Source organism: Seriola aureovittata, chromosome 19, assembly GCF_021018895.1.
Source record: "Seriola aureovittata isolate HTS-2021-v1 ecotype China chromosome 19, ASM2101889v1, whole genome shotgun sequence".
Taxonomy (NCBI): domain Eukaryota; kingdom Metazoa; phylum Chordata; class Actinopteri; order Carangiformes; family Carangidae; genus Seriola; species Seriola aureovittata.
This window is the reverse complement of record NC_079382.1, coordinates 23,835,001-23,858,558: the sequence shown is the minus strand read 5'-3', so window position 1 is coordinate 23,858,558 and position 23,558 is coordinate 23,835,001. Positions and strand designations below refer to the sequence as shown.

The window sequence follows — 23,558 nt, the reverse complement described above, 5'->3', positions numbered from 1 at the left end:
TATTATTAACAGTAGAGTTCAAAAGTCTGAGACAGAATGTGAAGTTAGACATGTTTAAAATCCATCAGAAATTAATACAAAAAAAACATATAGATGTTTTAATATATATTTTTAATGCGTATTCTCTTGTTTTAATTTGTTTTTAATTTGTGTGGATTTATAGGAATTAAGTTCAAAAGTAACAGATTGTATTATCCTGCCATCATATAGTGTAATATCATGTACAGTGATGTACTGTAAAATAACAGTAACATTAGTGCTTTACATTTGTCTTTCTGTCGCTCTGAAGTTTTACTGTTTGTAAGAGCTGAATCAGACAGTCAATACCTGATTGATTACAGTAATCAATACTGTAACTGTTACTGAGCTGTCAACAGAAAACAGAAAATGTCTTTACTCAGTTCTGAACTCTGTGTTCTCCATGATTCTGTGGAGTGTGATGAACAGTGATTGTCTTTGTGTCTGATCTGAAAACAGTGTTTGATTAATGATGATTGATTGGTGATTGATTGGTGATTGATTGGTGACTGAGTCAGAGGTTTTGGTGAATGTAGTTTTCTGTTGTCATGAATAAATGGAGAAAACAAAGGGAGTAAAGGTGACTGCAGGGAGGAGGAGGTGAGGAGGAGGGGGTAAAGAAGAAGAGTGGGGGGGGTGGAGAGGAGGACACAAGGAGACAGAAAAAATTTGTCAGTCGGGGGGGGGGGGGGGGGGTCGGTCTTGCTCCTACTGGGGGGGTGGGAGCCTTATGTCTGTGTCCAGGGGCCCATTGTGTCTCACTCTGTCCACGAGGAGGAAGAGGAGAAGAAAAAGAGGGGGAGGAGGCAGAGGAGAGAGAGAAGATGGGAGTAAGAGGAGGAGGAGAGGGGCTGAGGGGAGGACAAAAGGAGAGGAGGAAGAGGGAAAGGAGTGAAAGGGGGAGAAAGGACCTAAAAAGATGGATGTGGGGGGGGGGCATCAGATGGAGAAGGGAGGATACAGACAGACAGGGTGAGGAGGAGGAGGAACAGGAAGAAGAGGAGGAAGGAGCATCATCAGGACACACAGACCGACGGACAGACGGGGGGGGGGGGGGGGGGGGGGACACGGAGCCTCCGTCGCCGCCTCGAAGCTGCTGCAGCCGGACACACAAGCAGCAGACCCGGCCGCAGACACGGAGCCATGGCCGCTGACGGCAGCCGATCCACGGCCTGCACCGGCTCCAGCCTGCTGCAGCCGGTCAGTGAGATCACCAACCTGCCGCTGGACCAGGTAAGACCCACCGGGACACCTCCACACAGGGGCCGAGCCTCCCAGCCTCCCCGCCCGGCGGTGGTCTCTCCCGGAGCTCCGGGGCGGAGACCGGCGGCTCTGGCTCTCACATTCTGGGCGGTAAAAGCGGCTCGCGCGGCCGGAGAGACTGTGACTGATAAACAGGGCGGATGAGACGGAGTGAACGACGGGTCTGTCCGACACGGAAAATGGACGGAGGCCTGTCGGTGCAGAGACGGTCCGGTCTGAACGGTGTCTGAGGCTGCTGTGATTACTGTGGTGCAGCGGGACGGTGTGTGTGGCTGACAGCGTGGTGTGTGTCCATGGTGTGTGTCCATGGTGTGTGTCCATGGTGTGTGTCCATGGTGTGATGTGCAGGAGAAACATGGAATAACTGATCAGCTGATCTGTGCTCATGTTACTGACAGGAAGTCAGTTTAATTATGTGTTTTTAAAGAAGGTGAAGATCCGAACTGGGTGGGTGGGGGGTGGGGGGTGTCAGAGAGCTAAAAAACGATCATTTAGGTCGTTTGTGCAGCAGGTTATTATGACCCATAGTTACGTTTTGTTGCTAGGCGACATCTAGTGGCGGAAGTAATTATGACAGGAGCAAAGTCTGAAACCTTTTATCCATGAGCCTCCACAGAGTTAACCAAGTTGTTGTAATCGTAACCATGGCAACAGAGATCGTCCAATGTTGAGGAAGTGCTCATTTGAACCCAAATCAGCATATTTTCCTAAACCTAACCAAGACACGACCGTTATTATAGTAACCATGGCGACTAGGGTAGGTACACCTCTCGGTACAGTTGCCTGTTTATTATGGTAACCATGACTACCGAGGTCCGGTAAGCCTGCAGCCATGCAGGGGTTTCAGGAGACCCTCCTACGGGTCGTATCAGAGGGTTGGAACAAACGACCTGTATGGTTGTTCAGGTCGGATAGACCCAGGTCCTCGGCCCAAGTCTGGCCCACATTACTTCCACATCTGGAAGTAATGTGTAATGAATAATGAGTCCAGCTGGTATCCTCCAGTGTTGGCTCACAGATGTGGAAGTATCATCTGACAGTCATGTTGTCAGGCCAAAAGAAAAAAAGCATGTGGGCCAAGTGTGGGCCGGATTCATTAAAACATGGACACCCATTCATCATGAGATAATTAGACTAAAGATGATCTTTGTCTCATTATAACAGGTGAACGGTCAGCTGTGATCTGTCAATATGAAACACCATCTCTATCTAAAACACCACGGAGCCTCTTGGATTGATTACTGTCAGGTTTCAAAATAAAACAGCTTCAAGCTCTGGACTGTTCCAGATGATTAGTGTAATTAAATCACTAAAGGATTAACTGACATGATGAGATCAGCAGACCTGAGTTAGGTAATGATCATATCACCTGATCAAACAGCTGTTTACCTCATCCAGCTGTTACACATCATCATGATGATCCATGTGTCACCTGATGAGTTTCCGTGTCCCTCTCTGTTAGCTCTGTGTTTGGTCTCCACCAGCTCCTGTGTAAACACCTTAATTTCTCCTTAGCTGAGGGAGTTACTTAAGAGTGTTGCAAATGAATCTCTGAAAAGGTTTCCTTAGTTAAGGAGAAAAGTTCAGGCATTTGCAGCAGTAAAAGAGATTTTACAGCAGTAAAACTCTACTGTTTCCATGGAGACCGTTGATTTACTGCCATTAGAAGCAGGTCTCTCATCCTCCTGATATTTTGACGGAAATTTCACCAGGTGAACTTTGGTCTTCTGTGCAACTGCTTAACTGACTTTAAGTGATTCTTTAAGTGTAAAACTAAGACGAGGAGAAAACCTTAAATACACAAGGGAACATTTTAAGGAGAAAACTTAAGGTGTTTTGTGAAACCTTCCCGCAGCTCATTAGTTGCCGCTCGGCTGATCACTGCGGGTGGAAACCTATCATAAATTAATCTTATATCTTGTGACAAAAAGGAACGAATTTGATTTAAAAACATACAGAAAAAAAAAATATATATATAACACAAGAGATCAAATGAAAAAACTTCCCATCCCTCCCACACACGTTAACAGGTGATATATAATCAGCAGTGTAACAGGCAGATGTGCCTGCGCTCTGATTGGCTGAGAGCCAGGCCTCTGAACAGATCCTGATGGTCCAGGTGAAGGATGAAGATGAGGATCAGGTGACCCACAATGTTCTGCTGCTGCTGCCGATTCAGGAGATGAACCCTCTGAGTCGTCCTCTTACAGAGGCACTGGTACTGGTTACTTACTGGTTTTACTGGGAAACATCATTACCAGTCAGTCACAGGGGGGTAAAATCTTGATATTGAGCAAGGATGTCTTCAGTGAAGACCCTCCATCCTCCAGACCACACCTGCTGACCTGCTGGGTCTGAACTCTGTCTGCTCGTTACTGACTCTAGTCACTCTGTTTACACAGCGTCCATTATTAATGAGCCATACCTCAGACTGATCACATGGTACACTGTGTACTACACTGTCAGAGTATTACACCCTGTCAGAGTACTGTGCTGTTTATCCAGTCATATTAAATATGAACCATTTGTGTGACATTATGTCATAATTGCTGTGAAGTCTTGAGTTATGGCTAAAATATGTTTTGTGAGGTCACACTGACCTTTGACCTGCAACCGTTAGTCACCAAAATCGGATAAGTTCATCCTTGAGTCCAGATGAATGTTTGAGCCAAATTTAAAGAAATTCCTTCAAGGTGTTACTGAGATATCGTGTCCATGAGAATGGGACAGACGGATGGACAACCTGAAAACAATATGGCTGCCACTCTGACTGTCGGCGGCGTGGAGGAATAATGACGTACAGGGTGGTTTGATAAACGCCACGAGACAGGTCAGATTCTAAATGTCATGTGTAAATAGCCACATCCACCCTGTGACTGTGAGCAGAGTCGACTCAGGACTGAGGCTGGATCCTCCTGAGGAAACAGGAAGGAGAGAGTGTGATGAAGACGTCCGTCCTCACAAGGACGTGGGTTTAATGAAGCTCCACCTCTCAGCGTCCATCTTTCTCTGGCTGCTCACTGAAGCAGCAGAGGGAGACCCCATCACATTGGAGGTCGTCCTCTCTTTTAGCTCAGAGACCTCAGGAAATGAAAACACTGCACACACAGACAATAAGAGTAATACTCCAAACTTCTAGTACCAGCACTGAACACAGAAATATAATACGAGTACTCCATAACAGGTAGAAGATGCAGCCAATTACTGTTCCAGTCGTGTTCAGCAGCTGTTGAACAAGTTGAAAACATAAGCTCAACTCTTCCTCTGTCGCCTCTGGGCATTGTAGAAAAAGATGTATTTTTCTTGGGATGATCTTGTGTGAAGTAATGTGTCAGATGGACAGCAGGTCGTAGCTCTCACGCTTTAAATATCTTCTGAAGGTCTAATTTTATCAGCTCAGACGTTAGAGACTGTTCACCAGCCGACAGCTGACTGCAGCTTCACTCACCTGGACAACAGGCCAACTACCACTGCTAACACTGCTAACATTACTGCTAACAACACTACTGCTACTGCTAACATTAATGCTAACCACATTACTTCTACCACTGCTACCACTGCTAATACTACTGCTAACAACACTACTGCTAACAACATAACTGCTAACAATACTACTACTACTGCTGCTGCTGCTGCTGCTGCTACTGCCAACACTACTACTACTACAGCTAACAACATTACTGCTGCTACTGCTAACAATGCTACTGCTACTACCACTGCTTCTACTACTTCTGCTACCGCTGCTAACACTACTGCTAACACTACTGCTAACACTACTGCTAACAACATTACTGCTAACAATACTACTACTACTACTACTACTGCTGCTGCTACTGCTAACACTACTACTACTGCTAATAACATTACTGCTGCTACTGCTAACAATGCTACTGCTACTGCTACTACTAGTGCTTCTACTACTACTGCTAATACTACCACTGCTACTTCTGCTACTGCTGCTACTGCTAACAACACTACTACTGCTGCTGCTAGTGTTGACAGCATCACTACTGCTGCTGAATCCTAACTGTTAAATATGTCCCTGCTTGAATGAACTTATAGTTGTGTCTGTTTTCCCTCTCTTTGTCTGCAGGTGAACTTTGTGGTGTGTCAGCTCTGTGCTTTGCTGTCGGCCTTCTGGTTTCGTCTCTTCCTCCATCCCAGTAAAACCAGTCCCTTCATCAGACATGTGGTGGCGACTCTGCTGGGACTCTACTTCGCTCTATTCTGCTTCGGCTGGTAAATTTACTGCGATACAATATTATTCAAAAAAATCTGACAACGATTTGTTAGTTATGTTTTCAATAAGGATTAAAGAAGAGTGACCCAGGTGTGTTGAGATTTTACAGTGTAAAAGTCAGGAGACAGTTTCTACATGACATCATCTCTCCATTTCTTTACTATTTACTGTCATTTATCATAAATACACATCAAACTGCAACTTGATTTTAAGAATAGTTTGTTGAAATGTTTGTTCGATAGAAACTACAGTGAGCATCTGGTTTGAGGAAATTATTGGACCTTTTTAAGACAAAATTGCTGCAAATCCAACAACAGGTGGCGCTGTAACACTGGTTTGTGTTACTTTTTTCAGAAATATCAATATCTAACATCGAACCTGTCTTTTTGATCAGCTCATTAACTTTTTCACTGCAAGTCAAGTTTGGAAATTGATTGGCTTGACGTTTTCAGTAGGAACCAATTGTCTCGGAGCCACAAACAGAGGAGGGAAGTGTTGAAAGATGGACCAACACGCTGCTGATTTGGCTCTGAACAATATTACATAAGAACAGACTTTTCCTTTAAGTCTAAACGTTGTAGTATAATATCTCATTAGGTTAGTTTTGGTGTTTGGAGGTGAAACTGTGGAGGTGTGTCTGTGTTTCCAGGTATGCTCTTCACTTCCTGGTTCAGAGCGGACTCACCTACGGCATCATGATCCTGACCGGAGTCGAACACATGCACAAGTAAGCTTCACAAAGTCCTCATATCACTGGTTCTACTACTACTACTACTACTGCTACTACTGCTACTGCTACTGCTACTACTACTACTACTACTGCTACTGCTACTACTGCTACTGCTACTACTACTACTACTACTACTGCTACTGCTACTGCTACTGCTACTACTACTGCTACTGCTACTACTGCTACTACTGCTACTACTGCTACTGCTACTACTACTACTACTACTACTACTACTGCTACTGCTACTGCTACTACTACTGCTACTGCTACTGCTACTACTACTGCTACTACTGCTACTGCTACTGCTACTACTACTACTGCTACTGCTGCTACTGCTACTGCTACTGCTACTACTACTACTACTGCTACTGCTACTGCTACTGCTACTGCTACTACTACTGCTACTGCTACTGCTACTACTACTACTACTACTACTACTGCTACTGCTACTGCTACTGCTACTGCTACTGCTGCTGCTGCTGCTGCTGCTGCTGCTGCTGCTGCTGCTACTGCTACTGCTGCTGCTACTGCTACTACTACTACTGCTACTGCTACTGCTACTACTGCTACTGCTACTACTGCTACTGCTACTGCTACTGCTACTACTACTACTACTACTCCTACTGCTACTACTGCTACTGCTACTGCTACTACTACTGCTACTGCTACTGCTACTGCTACTACCACTACCACTACTACTTCTGCTACTGCTACTGCTACTGCTACTGTTACTACTACTGCTACTGCTACTGCTACTGTTACTACTACTGCTACTGCTACTGCTACTACTACTACTACTACTACTGCAGCTGCTGCTGCTACTACTCTACCACTACTACTACTACTACTACTGCTACTGCTACTGCTACTGCTACTACTACTACTACTACTACTACTACTACTGCTACTGCTACTGCTACTACTACTACTACTACCACTACCACTACTACTACTACTACTGCTACTGCTACTGCTACTGCTACTGCTACTACTACTACTACTGCAGCTGCTGCTGCTACTACTCTACCACTACCACTACTACTACTACTACTGCTACTGCTACTGCTACTACTACTACTACTACCACTACCACTACTACTACTACTACTGCTACTGCTACTGCTACTGCTACTGCTACTACTACTACTACTACTACTGCTGCTGCTACTACTGCTACTACTACTGCTGCTGCTGCTGCTGCTGCTAACAACACTACCTGTCGTCCTGTCATGTGTGAAAGGAATGCAGGTTTGGGCGGTAAAGCTGTTGGACTCTGTGTCTGGACTTCTTCAGTCAACAGAGGTCACTGCTGAGCGTTCCCACCAGTGTAACTAGATTTCCAACCTAAACACCCCAAACTCCCCGATGCTTGGTCGCAGCAAGGGGTCAGCTCAGGGGCTGGAGTACAGGGGTGGAGACGCTGGCTTGACGGTGTCTGTGTTCTGGTTAGTGTTTGGAGGGTTCTGGTTCTGGTGGATCCTCTGTGGGTGTGGAAACATTAAGTCTCCCAGAGGAAGCAGCAGTCCTGAATCAGTCCAGAGATGAAGAGAACCCTCAGCCAGTGACAGAGGGTTATAGTGATGAAGATGAAGCTTTTTATTACCTCTGACGTCCAGAAAGACGCTCCGAGTCCTCTGGGAGAGTAGAGGTGGACAGAGGTCGACTCTGTCAGTATGACTTTTATTAAATTCAGTTGTTTTCAGCTCTTTTTGTACGAGACATGAAGTGTCCTATAATGGACAGACATGTTTGTGTCTTCTGTGAGAGGGTGAACAGGACGGTGTAGTGGACATTAATGGTGTAATAAAATTAAATCATAGGGAGAAATAATAAAAATGAACAGAATTGATAAAAAAAATATGCTGATAAGATATTATAAAATAAAAATATGAAATAGTGTAGAGTGTGGTGGTGGTACGAAGTATGTGTTATTTATATAATATACTAATTCTAAACATGTTGTATTATAATAATACCATATATATTATTATATTACTATGAATAATTATAATTTAAGACTCCAGAGGTCCCTCTGTGACACTGATGTATTTGGCTGATGTTAAATGAAAATGTTGCTGTTACACAAAGTCAGAACAGAATAATATTGTTCTGGCTCGATATCAAAGGTTTTCTAACGTCTTCAGAAAGACGATGTTCAGACGCCTGCAGGACGATTTGTTGTGATGTTTGAATCAGCGCTGTGTTTGACTCAAATGATTCAGCAACACAATCCCACAGTCATCACGTAAGATGGAATCTCTGCTTTCTAACAGACTGTAAAACAGCTGTAATCAGGTCTAAGTCTTTATCAGTGTGTCTGAGAGTGTGACACACAGCTGCTGCACACACAGACACATGAACACAGACACGTCCTCAAACCTGCTCATGAAAACACGATAGTGTGAGTCATGTCAGACGGACTCACCAGCAGCTCCCTCTGAGGACAGCTGAGTGCTGGACGTCCCGTTCAGCGACGTGTTGATTATGCTGCCACCTGCTGGTTCCCCGGGTCGTCACAGCACCTCAGAGTGCACAGTCCATGTTAAAGGTCCATCCACTTTTAAAAAGCTTCACTGGTTGAGAGGAGAAAACAACCACTCACTTACAAAACTGTTCAAAATAAAAGCACCAAAATATTGAATTGGTTATTGATTATTGTCACTGAGATAAAACTTTAAAGAGGCTTTACATCTTTGCAAAAACTAGAATCTCCTTTTCCTCCACTCAGACTAGTCTCAGGTTACATCCTGTTCATCCAGAGTCATAGAATATATGAACTTTTGTGTGAAACTTTGTCGTAGTTGCTGTGAAGTCTTGAGTAACCTTTGACCTTTGACCCCCAAATTCTAATCGGTTCACCCTTGAGTCCAGGTGAATGTTTGTGCCAAATTTGAAGAAGTTCTGTCGAGGTGTTAGTGAGATATTGTGTCCACGAGAATGAGATGGACTGAACACCTGAAAACAAAATGGCTTCCGCTCTGACTGTCGCCAGCGGAGGAATAACAAATTCATTCGTTTATAATAAATACTTCATATTGAAGTGATTTCCTCAGTCAAACTACTCGATTCAGGCGGAAGAGGTCAAATTAACCAACAGTTCACACCTGTGGCCCCCTGGAGGAATTTGACCTGTAGTGACCTTTCACCTGACCCATCCTCTAGCACCTCCCTCAGGTAAAAGTGCATGTGAAGCCCCACTGTGACAGAGTCCCGTTGTGTTTCAGATACTGCCTGCTGGTGGCTCTCAGCTACCTGAGTCTGTGTCAGATCACTCGAGTCTACGTCTTCGACTACGGCATGTACTCTGCCGACTTCACCGGGTAAGACCGAGACCCCTTCAGTCCAGACTGTCTCTGCTGACCCTGAACCTTAGTCTGTCTCCACCCTCACTGCTGTCCTTCTCTCCTCAGCCCCATGATGGTGATCACACAAAAAATCACCAGCCTGGCGTTTGAGATCCATGACGGTGAGCATGTGACCACATCAAGCTTCTGGTTTCTAAATGGTACGTAGTGCCAGACCAGCAGCTGACGGTCAGTTTTCATGTCTTCCATAGGAATGGCTCGAAAAGAGGAACATCTGACTCCAGGACAGAAGATTTTGGCCATAAGGTTTGTTTGACTGAGGCTCCGTCCACACTGCTGCGATTTCATTTAAAACTCATCTCTTTTGCTACGTTTCCTCAACTGTCCACACGACTTCCAGGTTTCGAGCAACTAAAACTCTGGGGTTGTGTTTTATTCTGAAAACTCTGGGGTTGCTTTTTATTCTGAAAACTCTGGGGTTGCTTTTTATTTTGAAAACTCTGGGGTTGCGTTTTATTCTGAAAACTCTGGGGTTGCGTTTTATTCTGAAAACTCCTGGGTTGTGTTTTATTCTGAAAACTCTGGGTTGTGTTTTATTTTGAAAACTCTGGGGTTGTGTTGTAGTCTGGACAGAAAGTGAGACCTTCGTAAACGATGAGGTCACAGCCACGGTCTCTCCTGATTGGCTGTCGTCAGCCTGGACTACCAGTGGTGAATACACCATGATGATGAATGACAGTGTCACTGACCTTGTTGTCTTTGCAGCTGTTGTTCACTTACATTCTCTGTTTTAATGCTACAACTGCAGAGGAGACAATCTACTTCCTGTTTACAGCGTCTCGCACGTGCTCAGTGCAGGGGACTGGTCCAGAATGTGAGTTTTCAGTTGTGTTAGTGGTAGAAACCGTAGTCGCAGCCTGCGTTCACCTTTACCCCTGCAGGAGTTACAACATCAACCAGCGCATTAGTGAACATTTTCAAAATGTAATTCTATTTTTAGCCCAAATAAACAAGTCGAAGCCCAATTTATATTAATCCTGAATATAATCAGAAGGTCATGGCCCCTTTAATGAATTACAAAGGATCATTTATTCACTATATTGTCAGTTTAACTTCTGTCTCACTCAACAAGCAACATTTAGACAGTCGTGTCTCATGATGTCTGTCTCATGATGTCTGTCTCATGGTGTCTGTCTCTCCGGTGCTGAAAGTCTCTCTCCTCCATCTTGTTTCTCTGTGTCCGGACATCTTCACCTTCCTCCTGAACTCGTGTAACGTGCAGGATGGAGGGAAATATCTGAAAGTCACTTCATGATAATCTTCAACATATTTACCATTAACTGACAACGACACAGTGACGCTGCAGAGTCTGTGTTTACCTGCCTCAGTGACGTCAGTCTTCCTGTCTCAGGGTCTGGACTGCAGCTCAGGAAAGGCGGGAACTTCGGTCCTGAGGAGTCGTAGTGTGTTTCCAGTTCGATCGTCAATAAATCATTAAAATATCCAATGTTTTTATTGATTAAATAAGAAAGGGAGATATTTTCAGCTCGTTATCTTCCTGTAAAAACAATTCTTTCCTTTGGCACTACTTTGTGTGTGTGTGTGTGTGTGTGTGTGTGTGTGTGCGTGTGTGTGCGTGTGTTTGTGTGTGTGTGTGTGTGTGTGTGTGTTTGTGTGTGTGTGTGTGTGTGTGTGTGTGTGTGTGTGTGTGTGTGTGTGTGTGTGTGTGTGTGTGTGTGTGTGTGTGTGTGTGTGTAGGAGGATGCCCAGTCTGCTGGAGTACTTCAGCTACAACTGTAACTTCCTGGGGATCCTGGCCGGACCCACCTGCTCCTACAACGACTACATTGCCTTCATCGAGGGAGACCCCCGTCGCCATAGAGACCATGAGGCTGACAGGAAGCCCAACGGCAAGCTGAGGCAGAGCGAGCCGTCGCCAAATGTAGGTCACATGACGGCAGCTCCTGTTGTTGCCATGACAGCAGACACTAAACTAAACTGGAGTCGTGGTGTGTGTTTCCTCAGACGGAGGTCGTCAGGAAAGTGGCCACCTCCTTCCTCTGCCTGCTGGTCTTCCTGTCCGTCTGTAAAGTCTTCCCCGTGGAACGAAACATCGACGACGACTTCATCGCCAACACGCCCTTCTATGCTCAGGTGGTCTACCTGTACCTGTCCATGCTGACCACCAGACCCAAGTACTACTTCGTCTGGACGCTGGGTGAGTGTCGCAAACCTGGATGTCTTCATCAGTCTGTCTCACCTGTCCAACACCTGTCTTCATCAGTCTGTCTCACCTGTCCAACACCTGTCTTCATCAGTCTGTCTCACCTGTCCAACACCTGTCTTCATCAGTCTGTCTCACCTGGTCCCAACACCTGTCTTCTTCAGTCTGTCTCACCTGTCCAACACCTGTCTTCATCAGCCCGTCTCACCTGTCCCAACAGCTGTCTTCATCAGTCTGTCTCACCTGGTCCCAACACCTGTCTTCTTCAGTCTGTCTCACCTGTCCAACACCTGTCTTCATCAGCCCGTCTCACCTGTCCCAACAGCTGTCTTCATCAGTCTGTCTCACCTGTCCAACACCTGTCTTCTTCAGTCTGTCTCACCTGTCCAACACCTGTCTTTATCTTCTCTAACCTCAGCTGACGCCATCAACAACGCCGCCGGCTTCGGGTTCAACGGCTACGACAGTGACGGCTATCCTCGCTGGGACCTCATCTCCAACCTGCGGATCCTCAACATCGAGGTGAGGTCATCTCTGTCGTCAGACCTGGAATCTGTTTCTCTGTGATGTCACACTGACTCACATCTGTTCTCTTCCAGTTCGCCACCAGCTTCAAAGTTTTCCTGGACAACTGGAACATTCAGACGGCGCACTGGCTCAAAAGGTCTGACTAATCAACACCTTGATGATGTCACCAAACTCACTTCCTTGTTTGTGATGTTGAAGCATGTTGTGAAGCTGCAGTGATGAGGTGAAGATCAGCTCCACCTGTGATTAGCACAGAGCAGTGGAGCAGTGTCACCTCCTGGATTTATTCTCACTGCTACAAGCTGCCTTCCATTTTTAATGAATTATTATTAGAGCTTTTATTTTTAATGAAGATGGTGACAATTTTTATTTTCTCACACAGTTTCACTGCAAAAAAAACAACATTTAAAAAACGTCACAACCTATTTTAGCTGCACCGATCCAGAACCAGCCGGAGAAACCCTGAAGGGACGGACAGTAGAAGTGTCACTCATGGTCTCTTGTCGTTTCTCTTTGTGCTTGTTTTGTCACCGTCTACGTGTCAAACAAATGAACCTGCTGGTCATGTGTCTGACCTCTGACCTCTGGTTGACAGGGTGTGTTACGAGCGATGTCCCTACCACCCTACGGCAGCCACCTTCATCCTGTCAGCCATGTGGCACGGAGCGTATCCAGGCTACTACCTCACCTTCCTCACCGGCATCGTCATCACACTGGCAGCTAGAGCGGTGAGCGCTCCCTGCTAGTTACAGCTGTGTCTATGCTAACAGCAGCTCTCAGGAGCTACGCTAACATTAGCTCACATTATGTTAAATGACACTGGACTTTCACTGTGTGCAATAAATACTGTTTCCTCTCAGGTCAGACACAACGTTCGGCCACACTTCCTTCAGTCACCCTCCCATAAACTGGTCTATGATGTCATCACATGGGCGGCCACTCAGATTGCCATCTGCTACACAGTGGTGCCTTTTATCCTGTTGTCTGTCGGCCCGTCGATAAAGTTTTACAGGTCAGTCTGCCAGACGGGTTTAATTAATTCAGGTTTAGCTCTGTGTCAGTCAGGTTTAACTTTGATGAAGTCGAGGTTTAACTTTTATTGGTCAGGTTTAACCCAGGTTTAACTTTGTGTCAGTCAGGTTTAATTCAGACTAATTTTGACTCTGTCAGGTTTAACTTAATTTCACGTTTTGACGGTCAGTTTTAACTCAGGTTTAACTTTTTAACAGTCAGGTTTAATTCAAGTTTAACTTAGCATCAGTCAAGCTAAACTCAGGTTTAACTTTTTTGTCATTGGGTTCAACTCTGGTTAACATAGTATCCGTCCTCCCTCCTCCATAGGTCCTGGTACTTTGGTCTCCACATCGGTTGCGTTCTGCTGGCTGTGGCGTTGCCGGTCAAACCGAGACATCTCCGCCTCAAAGACCAGAAGAAAAAATTGCCCCAGGAGCCAGTCCAGCACCACCTGGAGGCTTCAGACAGCAACTGCAGCCAGAAGGAAAAAACCACGAGACAGACCACAAAGAACAATCGCGTATGACATTATATTTCCATTCACTTGTATAGAAAGACGAGGAGGTGAACCACATCAAACGGACCTTCTTCCTTTCTGGGGTACAGAAACACGATGGTCAAGTTAAAATACTCTTTTATTTGGATTCATGGGGCGATGGAGATGATAACATGCCCTGAGTTTTGAAGGCCTGTGTTGTACTTGATGAAGTGTAGTCCCATGAACAACTGCCCGGATAGCAATTGGACTCCGAAAACCAACAGAATTGAACATTGTTTGGGTCAGGCGGCAGGTTCAGACCAATCTGTAGAAAGTACATATATATACTGAACTGTCATGGCCGCCTGTGTAGTGTTAAACTGACTCAATTTTCTTTCCTTTCAGAGCCCTGCAGACTGTCCATCTGCAGGAGTGAGTGGATAAAGGGAGGAATAACTGAATGGATGAACGGATGATTAAATGAGATTATATGAAAAGACAGAATGAGCAAGTGGATGAATACATGAGTTTGGTGAATGAATGGATGAATGAATGAGCAGGCCAGTGAGTTAGTGCATTAAACAAGTAAATGAATGAACAAAGAAGAAGAAGAAAATGAACTTTTCTCCTCCACATTCCTCTGATTTCACAGGTCGACTGTCATCGTGTTATAATCTCTTCAACCACTACGTCACAGTATCATAGACATGAGTTTTGGAGAAAGTGCCAATGATTATTCCACTCAGTCGCCTTAGTTGTTTTCTTTTGTTTTTTTACAAGAAAAATGCTGTTGACTCTTTCTTGATGTGTGAGTGCTGAGGAAGACCTTGTGTTTACATTTGTAGATGTCAGTTTTTGTCAAGTAGTTATTTATGTAATCTGTACCACTTTCTGATAAGGCACCAGTTATAAAGGGTTTATGAGCCGTAATTAATGGCTTTAATAATGGATAATAAATAATTTGCCAATACTTTATATACACGTTATAAGCTATTGATAAGAACAAGTTTTAGGGCTCCAGGTTGTGGAAAATCCTCCAACAGCACATCACTCTACATTTGTACCTTTTCTTTGCACGTAGATCAACAGGTAATAAATAATAAACAGGTAATAAACAGTCCACTGGACAGGTCTCCCTAAAACATGTTCTTATTAATGTCTTCTAACTGATCTGTGGCGCATCAGTAAATTATTTATTAACCATTAACAAAGCCACTGATTACTGCTAATAAACCCTTTATAACTGGTGCCTTATCAGAAAGTGGTCCCATGTAATTTATGTGATTCAAACAGATGTGGTTTGGTGCCAGATGTGCAGAGAGATAGACTGAAAAAGGAAAAGAAACGCCTCAGAATTTTAAGAAATAAGCTCCAACTCTGAAGTTCAAATGTCCATGGTGCGAACTCAGATTAAGTCCTTGTTCCAAAGAAGTGAACTCAACATTTCCAGCTCTGGTTCAGTGAAGGGGTTCCTTAGTTTTGTTCCGTAGTTTTGTTCCGTAGTTTTGTTCCGTAGTTTTGTTCCGTAGTTTTGTTCCGTAGTTTTGTTCCGTAGTTTTGTTCCGTAGTTTTGCACAGATAATGCTATAGTTCAAATGAGTTTCTAAGATAAATTAGCTTAAATTAGCCAACTCCTGAGTGTTGCAGCTCTGGTTAACTACAGGCTTGATGTGGTCCAGGGGTTGGTTCAGGTTATTAACTAGCATAGATGCTGTTTGCATTGAAACTCAAACTGTTAACCTGTTCAGTGTTAGTGTTAGTTAATGGTTCAGTTTAACAAACAAACAGTTTGGGTAGGGTTAGCTAACAGCTGAGTGCAACAGGCTTCATTTACCTAATATGCAGTTTAGCAGGTAGAAGAGTTTAGAGCTGCAGCAATTAGTTGATTAATTGATTAGTCAGTCGACAGAAAAATAAGCAGCAACTATTTTGGTTTAATTAATTTTTCAAGTTAAAATAGTGAAAAAGTGCCAAACATGCGGTTCTAGGTTCTCAAGTCATAAATGATCTTAACTGAATCATTTGGCTTTTGACTGTTAATCAAACAAAACTCATTGTTTTAATTTATATTTTATATGATTCATTAAAATAAATTATTTGCAGACAAACATTAATTAAACTAATTGTTACTTGCAGCCCCAGACAATTTTCCTGTTAGCTGTCTCTTGATGGAAGAAGCTAACCGAGCGGGTTTAAGTTAGCTAATGGTTCTGCTTAGCTAAAAAAGCTTGTTTGGGGTTGGCTAGCAGCTCAGTGTAAAAGCTAATGGTTAGACAACATCAGCTAACAGGAGCTAGCCGTAGGTTCAATTTGGCTAATTAATTATTAATTAATAAACAGTTTGTTTTAGCTGAAGTTTCTCTCCAGCAGCTTTAAAAGTTAATGTCACCAGAATGTTTGAGTTTCATACATAAAATGTAATTGTTCTGCACCAACTCCTCCCTCCAGTAATGTTTCTAAATGACATGTACCATGTTAACACTGCATGGTTCAGTAGCCCTGTGTACGACCCCTTAAATGATCACATGACTAACTTTCCCATGATTCCTTGTTTTCTTGATGACCTGGTGTTTTCCATCATCGTCAGGCAGAACTAGTTACAGGAGAAAAAGGACGTTTTGGACTCAGCATCACCTTCTTTGTTTACGTCTGTTGTTGTTTCTCCTTTCTTGATTTTCCTGTTTCCACATTTGTATTTTTAGCGTTGTGTTTATTTCTTAAAATTTCATGAGAGCTGGTTGAGGATGATAAATACAGAGGCTCTAGGGTGACTGTTTGAGATGATACACAACAATTAATAATCTCACACCGAACCAGCCACTATCTGTGGGTTTGATATGGACGATATGTTTGTTTGTTTTTTTGTAAATTATGTGATTAAACCTTGGATTTTTTTGACACTTGACATTGCAAGTGTGTTAATCAGTGGTTGTGGATGTTTTAAAGCTGAAATGAAATGGATGTAAGATTTGTGTGGTCAGGAGAAGGGAAACAAAGGGTTTCTGGTAGGAATAATAATCGGCAGACTGGGGCTGGGACACAGCTCTGGAAGATAACACCTGTCCTACTACATATCCTCACGTGCACTTTAAACCCTAATAAACTGATAGTGGATCATGAGTTCCTCCTCTGACATTCCACTCCACTGTTAATAAGTAATGACTTTTATTCCTCAGATGATAAGATGACTGATGTTCCAAGGAATTGTGGATAAAGAATTTTAAAGTCACTTTTCTCTGCTGGGCCAACAACATTGGTCACATTAAAACCAATAGGAACAGAACAAAAATGAAACTTAAAAATTTAGATCAGTGGTCCTCACTATTTAGTGGCTTACAGTGCAGTGTAGTCTATACATATATATAATCTTTTAATCACCCCAAATTATCCTACACCAGCCCATTAATCATTTAGTCAGTTTAGGACAGGAAATAATGTAAATGTGTGTTTGGTGCTTTGTCTAAAACGCTGTCAGTCCCAATCGGTTTAATACAAAAACAACATTTTTATAAAACCACACTGCGGTTATGCCCCTGACCTAAACCACATTCTTCTGGATCAGCTAGGCTTCAGCCTTCGAGTGCCTGGCTTTGGACAAATGAATGTTAAAGTGCTTGAAACAGGAAAAAGGTGCATCAGTCTATAGTGATTAGTAATTTTGACTTCCCAGTCTATAACTTCAGCATTTTTAATGTGATGCTAAAGATGGTGCTAGCTTTATGAGCTGGCTAACTGAGACCAAGCATCAACCTCTGAGGTTGAAACATGAAGCATCAACATGAAGAACCAGAAGCTGCAGTTCCTCTAACGACCACTAGAGTCTGGCTCCAACAGTGAGTCAGTCCCCATAGACTCCCATGTTAAAATGTCCAACTTTACAGCAGAAATAAACATGTTTACAGCCTGGTACAGAAACTGTTTTGGTCTCTAGAGATGATTTCATCCTTCATGACACATTTTATTAAGGACTAAAGTTATGGAGGATTGAGGGCGTGGCCTATTTGAGTGACAGGTGGGTGAGTGTATGTTTGACACAAGCCACACACGCTCCTCCTCTTTGACCATATTTGGATTAGCTGGGAGTTGAGGGCGGAGTCAGGTACTTGCAGGATGATGACAGCGAGCAGCTCACTGAGCTTCAGACACCTGGGGCTGACGTCACAAAGTCCATCTTTACTTGCAGTCCAGTCCTGAGGCTGGTGAGCTGTTCCAGAGACACACTGGGTTGGATGAAAACAGAAGTGTATGAGGTGAATAAATAAATAAGGCGGGCGGAAGGAACAGAACTGCCTTTTAAATGTGGCCGGATTTTTCTGTAAGTGTTTGAAGAGGAAACTGCCGCTGTGTATGCTTTTATTTTGACAGCAGTGAACGGAAGTGCCAGTCTCGTTGTAGCGGGCTTGACGCCGCTGTCGGTGACTGTCGGTTGTTGTTCTGATCAAGATGGCTGCTGTTGTCGGGGATGGAGAGTGAGCACAGGCTGTCACCCGAACACAGGCCGAGCAAACGCAGATAAACCCGCCGAGCTTCCGCTGGACCTGATCCCGGACCAGATAACCGAACCTGATTCTTCTGTGGAGGTAAAGCGGTTCTCCTCATTCCTTTGCTCCCGCCAGCATCCTTCTCCGTTCATCGATTCATGTTTGATTGACACTTGTCACGGCGTCGAATCGCTAATTTAAAAAAAAAGAAAAGTAACGGTGGATGTTTGATTAGTGTAAATTTACTGGCGGTAAAACGGTGAGTTTGTTTTCAGTCGGTGAAGGTGAACGTGTGTGTCGGTGCTGCTTCATGTCTGTGGGCTGAACGACCGTCGGTGAATGAGGGAGTCGTGAAGGTTATTCCGGTTACTGCGGTGATATAACGATAAAACAACGATGTGATATCAGGCGTTAATTACAGGTAATAACAGACAATCTGCCAGAAACACCAATGATTACACCGTTAAATAAATAACCGTTACTCTGCTGTAGAGACCGTGACTGAACGGGTCAAAATAAAACATCCCTTCATCAGTGTCCGCGGTGATGCCTTCAAGTGTCTCCCGTTAAAATCAATCAATCATTTATTATCATACAGGAGAAAAACCAGAGAAGCTGGAAACAACAAATGTTTGGTATCATTGTTTAGAAAATGATGATTATCAAAACAGTTGCCGATTGACGTTCTGTCGATCGATTAATCAATTCATTGATTATTCATGGCTGTTTGTATTTAACCAGCTGACAGGCTGAGAATCTAAATCATCATCATGTCTGTTTATTATTGAATAATAAAAATAACTGGATGTTTGTGTTATGTTGAAATAGTCTGCAGTGTGCCTGTAGTTATCAATCCAAAGTATTGATTCATTTACAGGTAAATGATTCCAATCATAGATATTATCAATCATTAGAAATCTGACCCTGAGGAAGAGAACAGGTGTAGGGAAGGATGGATTAATAGATGGATTAATGGATGGATGAACGGATGAATGGATGGATGGAAGGATGAATGGATGGGTGAATGGAAGGATGGATGGATGGATGGACGGATGGATGAATGGATGAATGGATGGACGGATGAATGGATGGACGGATGGATGAGTGGATGGATGGATGGACGGATGGATGAATGGATGGGTGAATGGATGGACGGATGGATGGATGAATGGATGGGTGAATGAATGGACGGATGGATGGGTGAATGAATAGACGGATGAATGGAAGGATGGATGGATGGATGAGGGATGGATGGATGGATGGATGAATGGATGGACAGATGGATGAATGGATGGATGAATGGATGGACAGATGGATGAGTGAATGAATGGACGGATGAATGGAAGGATGGATGAACGGATGGATGGATGGATGGATGAATGGATGGACAGATGGATGAATGGATGGATGAATGGATGGACGGATGAATGGATGGACAGATGGATGAATGGATGGATGAATGGATGGACAGATGGATGAGTGAATGAATGGACGGATGATGGATTGATGGATGGATGGATGAATGGATGGACGGATGAATGGATTGATGGATGGATGGATGAATGGATGGACGGATGAATGGATGGACAGATGGGTCATGGCTTTTGTAATTTCATAGTTTCCTGGAGGAGATTATTGTATTGATTTATTTTATTTGGTCATTTTGTACAAATTAAGGGTAAATTAGAAACAGCTGTGTGTAATCTGTTTTATTTTGAAAGAACCAGGAAGTGAGTTATAAGAACTGTTAAAACCTCAGTGACTCATATTTGAATACAGACTGCACTGAGTTGGCGTTAATTAGATTAATCAATTAATCTGGTAGTGATTACAGAGAACATATTTATTTAATAAGCTTTAAACCTGGGATTCAACTTGAGCTGGAGGCTGTTTCCATGGCGACAGCAGCACCTCTGATTGGCTGAGTTCCAGATTAGATTCCATGAGGCTTGTGGGTAGTGTAGTATCAATGAGGAATTAAACTGTGGCTCTCCACAAAGCTGCAGAGCAGACTTTATTGATCTGATAAGGAAGACGACGCTGAGCTCTGATTGGCTGCTGGTGTCCACAGAAACATGTGACACCAGCCTCAAAGAACAAGTCAGCGCCTCCATCTTCTCTCTGTCTATTGAAGTTATATCAGTCGGCCCACAGCTGGTCTGAGGTCAGTCCAGGTCTTCATATCTGACTTCAGATGGTCTGGATCAGCGCCTGAGTCAGTCAGGAGGAAACGAGTCCTGCTGAATGTTTCTGAACCATTTTAATGATTAGTGGATTGTTCAGGTGTTTTTGAAGCACACGTCTCGGCGGTGAGGACTTACCTCTTCCCTCTCCGCAAGGTTTGGAATAAAACCCCCTCGGCCTCTGGGAAAGTGACTCTGGCATTGTGCATCATTTTCTGACTGATTCTCTGATAATGAAGTCTCTTTTATAATCCACACCAAAGGAGCAAAATATGGAGGAGCAGTGACGTCACAGGAAAAGTAAGAAAGCTTTTTCTTCATTTCATATTTGAATAAAAATAAGAAGTGTAAAAAGAATTTGTAAATGAACGATTAATCCATCAATAAATACTAATAATACATTTAAAAATGGATTGACAAAAACAGCATAAAACTCTCATTAAATGAAGCATTTATAAATACATTTATGAATTCATGAATAAATAAAAGAATCTGAAAAACTATTTGAAAAGACATTTTAAAAATGGGAAAACATTCCTGCCTTTCTTTTTCAAGACTTTATAAATTAACTGTCAAACAATCAAAAGAAATGGAGCTAACAGGAGAAGCTAAATGGCTAAGCTAATCGGTAAGCTAACAGGAAAAGCAGCTGGGAAAAGGAAATGGAAATTTTTCTTTCCAAATAGTTTCAGATTGTATTATTTATTAATGAATGAATAAATAAATATTAATAAATAGTATATTTGATAATGTTTTTGTGAATCCATTTTTAAATCTGAAGTATTTATTGATGATTAATCGTTCATTTATAAATTCCTTTTTCGATTCCTGTTTTTATTCAAATATGAAATGAAGGAAAAGCTTTATAACTTTTCCTGTGACATCACTGCTCCTCCATAAAATAATCAATAATAATGAAACTAGAAACCATCAAACACATCACAAATGTTCTTCATAGATTCGGTTTTTCATGCCTTATAAACTGTACAGAGCTGTGATGTGTGGTTGTCTCCGGTCAGCAGGGGGCGTAGTGACGGACCGCAGACATGGACACCACCACCTCCATCAAGATGACCACTCTGGCCATCCAGAACCTGTTCAGCTACGTGGAGGAGGAGAACCTGGCTGCTCTCAAAGCTCACCTGGACCGCTTCAAGGACGTGGACGGACGCAGCGACGTACGTGTCCCTGAACATCACGCCGGTTTCCTTCATGTCTAAAAACTAAAAATTCTCTCGTGTCGTTTCATTCTGATCTTTTGTTTATTCATTTCTACGGCTTTATTTCATTCCCTGTGTTTTTATGCTGCTTTGTTTTCAGTTTCTTTCTGTTTTCATGTTTCTGCTTCTGTTTTCTTTATTCCACAAAAGTTTCTCACACAGTTTTATTGATTTTCATTTTTCAATTACATCACTTTCCTCAGTATTTCTAATTCACTCTTTTATTTAGTTTTCATGTGTATTTCTGCTGTTTCCTGTTGGTTTGAGGTTTTTGTGCAGGAATAAAACCCTTTGTGTGTGTGTGTGTGTGTGTGTGTGTGTGTGTGTGTGTGTGTGTGTGATGTTCACATGGACAGAACGGTCAGACTCCTCTGATGTTGGCGGCTGAGCAGGGCAGTCTGGAGATCGTGCAGGAGCTCATCAGGAGAGGAGCCGACGTTAACCTGGACGACGTGGTGAGTGAAACAAACGCGTCGTCACTGACGTGAAAACATTCTATATCTATATTTCTATATGAATGAACATAATTGATCCTCCCACCTCCGTCTGCTCCCCGCTCTGAACCTCTTCGCCCAGGCTGCTCTGGTTGCTAGGAAACAGAATTAAAGAGTAGGTCTCTCGTGGTGGTGGTGGTGCTGCTCTTGTCGCCATGGTAACCCCATCTGTGCTTGTGTTGTCAGGACTGCTGGTCGGCCCTGATCTCTGCAGCTAAAGAAGGCCACGTGGAGGTGGTGAAGGAGCTGCTGGAGAACAGCGCCTACATCGAGCACAGAGACATGGTGGGAAGCTCCTCCTCTCCTCCATCTCACTGCTGCGTCACCTGATGTCTGTCTGTAACCAGGTGGACCAATGAGAGCAGGTCGCAGAGAAGAGTTAACGAGCAGCAGCAAATCAAACTGACACCTTCTGTCACCAAAAAGAATTTATCCATGAATGACTAAATCAATAAATACTTTAAAGATATACATATATATACATACACATATATATATAAACATATACATATACATACATATATATCTATATATATATATATAGATATATATGTATGTATATGTACATGTGTACATCTGTGTATAGAGCCATATTCCTGCTACACCACAGTTAAAGACTAATATCTGGATCTGCACAGTGTCAGTTGATGTGAGAGTTGAACGCTGTGAAGAGACGCTAACGATCATGTGACTGTGTCTCAGGGAGGGTGGACGGCTCTGATGTGGGCGGCTTACAAAGGTCGTGTGGAGGTCACCGAGCTGCTGCTGGAGCACGGAGCCAACCCCAACACTACAGGACAGGTAACACACACACACACACTCACACTCACACTCACACTCAGTCATATGCCATCAAAGGAAGGACAGTGACCCCCCCCCCCCCCCCCCCCTCCTCTCTGCAGCAGTACAGTGTGTATCCAATCATCTGGGCCGCAGGTCGAGGACACGCCGACATCGTCAAACTGCTTCTACAGAACGGAGCCAAAGTCAACTGTTCTGACAAGGTGAAGGAGACGGTTCAGATGGTCTACTGTCTCCATGACAACTGAACACCTCAAATTAAAGTGTGTGTGTGTGTGTGTGTGTGTGTGTGTGTGTGTGTGTGTGTGTGTGTGTGTGTGTGTGTGTGTGTGTGTGTGTGTGTGTGTGTGTGTGACAGTACGGGACCACCCCTCTGATCTGGGCGTCCAGGAAAGGACACTTTGACTGTGTGATGCACCTGCTGGAGAACGGGGCCGACGTGGACCAGGAGGGGGCGGTAAGTCCTCGCTGTAGTTCTGCAGGATGTGGACTCTTCTCGGAGGCGGCTCGTCATGTTCTCTGACGGTTTGTCTGCGTCTTGCCAGAACTCCATGACGGCTCTGATCGTGGCGGTGAAGG

The 23,558-nt window shown here is 43.6% G+C and overlaps 2 protein-coding genes across 8 annotated transcripts in view; both read left to right on the top strand.

Moving 5' to 3' along the window:
- Positions 1 to 1,086: 1,086 nt before the first annotated feature.
- On the top strand, positions 1,087 to 16,920 carry mboat2b (membrane bound O-acyltransferase domain containing 2b). Of its 2 annotated transcripts, none has more exons than XR_008830448.1 (14): positions 1,087 to 1,251; positions 5,375 to 5,520; positions 6,171 to 6,248; positions 9,476 to 9,571; positions 9,662 to 9,717; positions 9,808 to 9,862; positions 11,315 to 11,498; positions 11,582 to 11,774; positions 12,199 to 12,302; positions 12,380 to 12,444; positions 12,904 to 13,036; positions 13,169 to 13,320; positions 13,650 to 13,922; positions 14,206 to 16,920. XR_008830448.1 is itself a non-coding variant. In XM_056405007.1 (14 exons), the coding sequence occupies exons 1-14, from the start codon at positions 1,162 to 1,164 to the stop codon at positions 14,242 to 14,244; spliced, it is 1,584 nt and encodes a 527-aa protein (XP_056260982.1). In that variant the 5' UTR covers positions 1,087 to 1,161; the 3' UTR covers positions 14,245 to 16,920. The 2 variants fall into 2 exon arrangements, 1 of the variants encoding a protein (XP_056260982.1); XM_056405007.1 differs by having other exon boundaries at positions 13,650 to 13,842.
- Positions 16,921 to 18,104: 1,184 nt separating this feature from the next.
- Positions 18,105 to 23,558, top strand: part of kidins220b (kinase D-interacting substrate 220b) — a 20,957-nt gene continuing 15,503 nt past the window's right edge. For 3 of the 6 annotated variants that reach the window (XM_056404996.1, XM_056404995.1, XM_056404992.1), the window contains exons 1-8: positions 18,106 to 18,380; positions 21,487 to 21,642; positions 22,041 to 22,139; positions 22,365 to 22,463; positions 22,881 to 22,979; positions 23,081 to 23,182; positions 23,338 to 23,436; positions 23,525 to 23,558. The exon at positions 23,525 to 23,558 is cut by the window's right edge and continues 164 nt beyond it. In XM_056404996.1, coding sequence (XP_056260971.1) covers positions 21,511 to 21,642; positions 22,041 to 22,139; positions 22,365 to 22,463; positions 22,881 to 22,979; positions 23,081 to 23,182; positions 23,338 to 23,436; positions 23,525 to 23,558 — 664 coding nt within the window. In that variant the 5' untranslated portion in view covers positions 18,106 to 18,380; positions 21,487 to 21,510. Of the gene's footprint in view, positions 18,381 to 21,454; positions 21,643 to 22,040; positions 22,140 to 22,364; positions 22,464 to 22,880; positions 22,980 to 23,080; positions 23,183 to 23,337; positions 23,437 to 23,524 lie in introns of all 6 variants that reach the window. The other 3 variants (XM_056404993.1, XM_056404994.1, XM_056404997.1) reach the window with 3 other exon arrangements.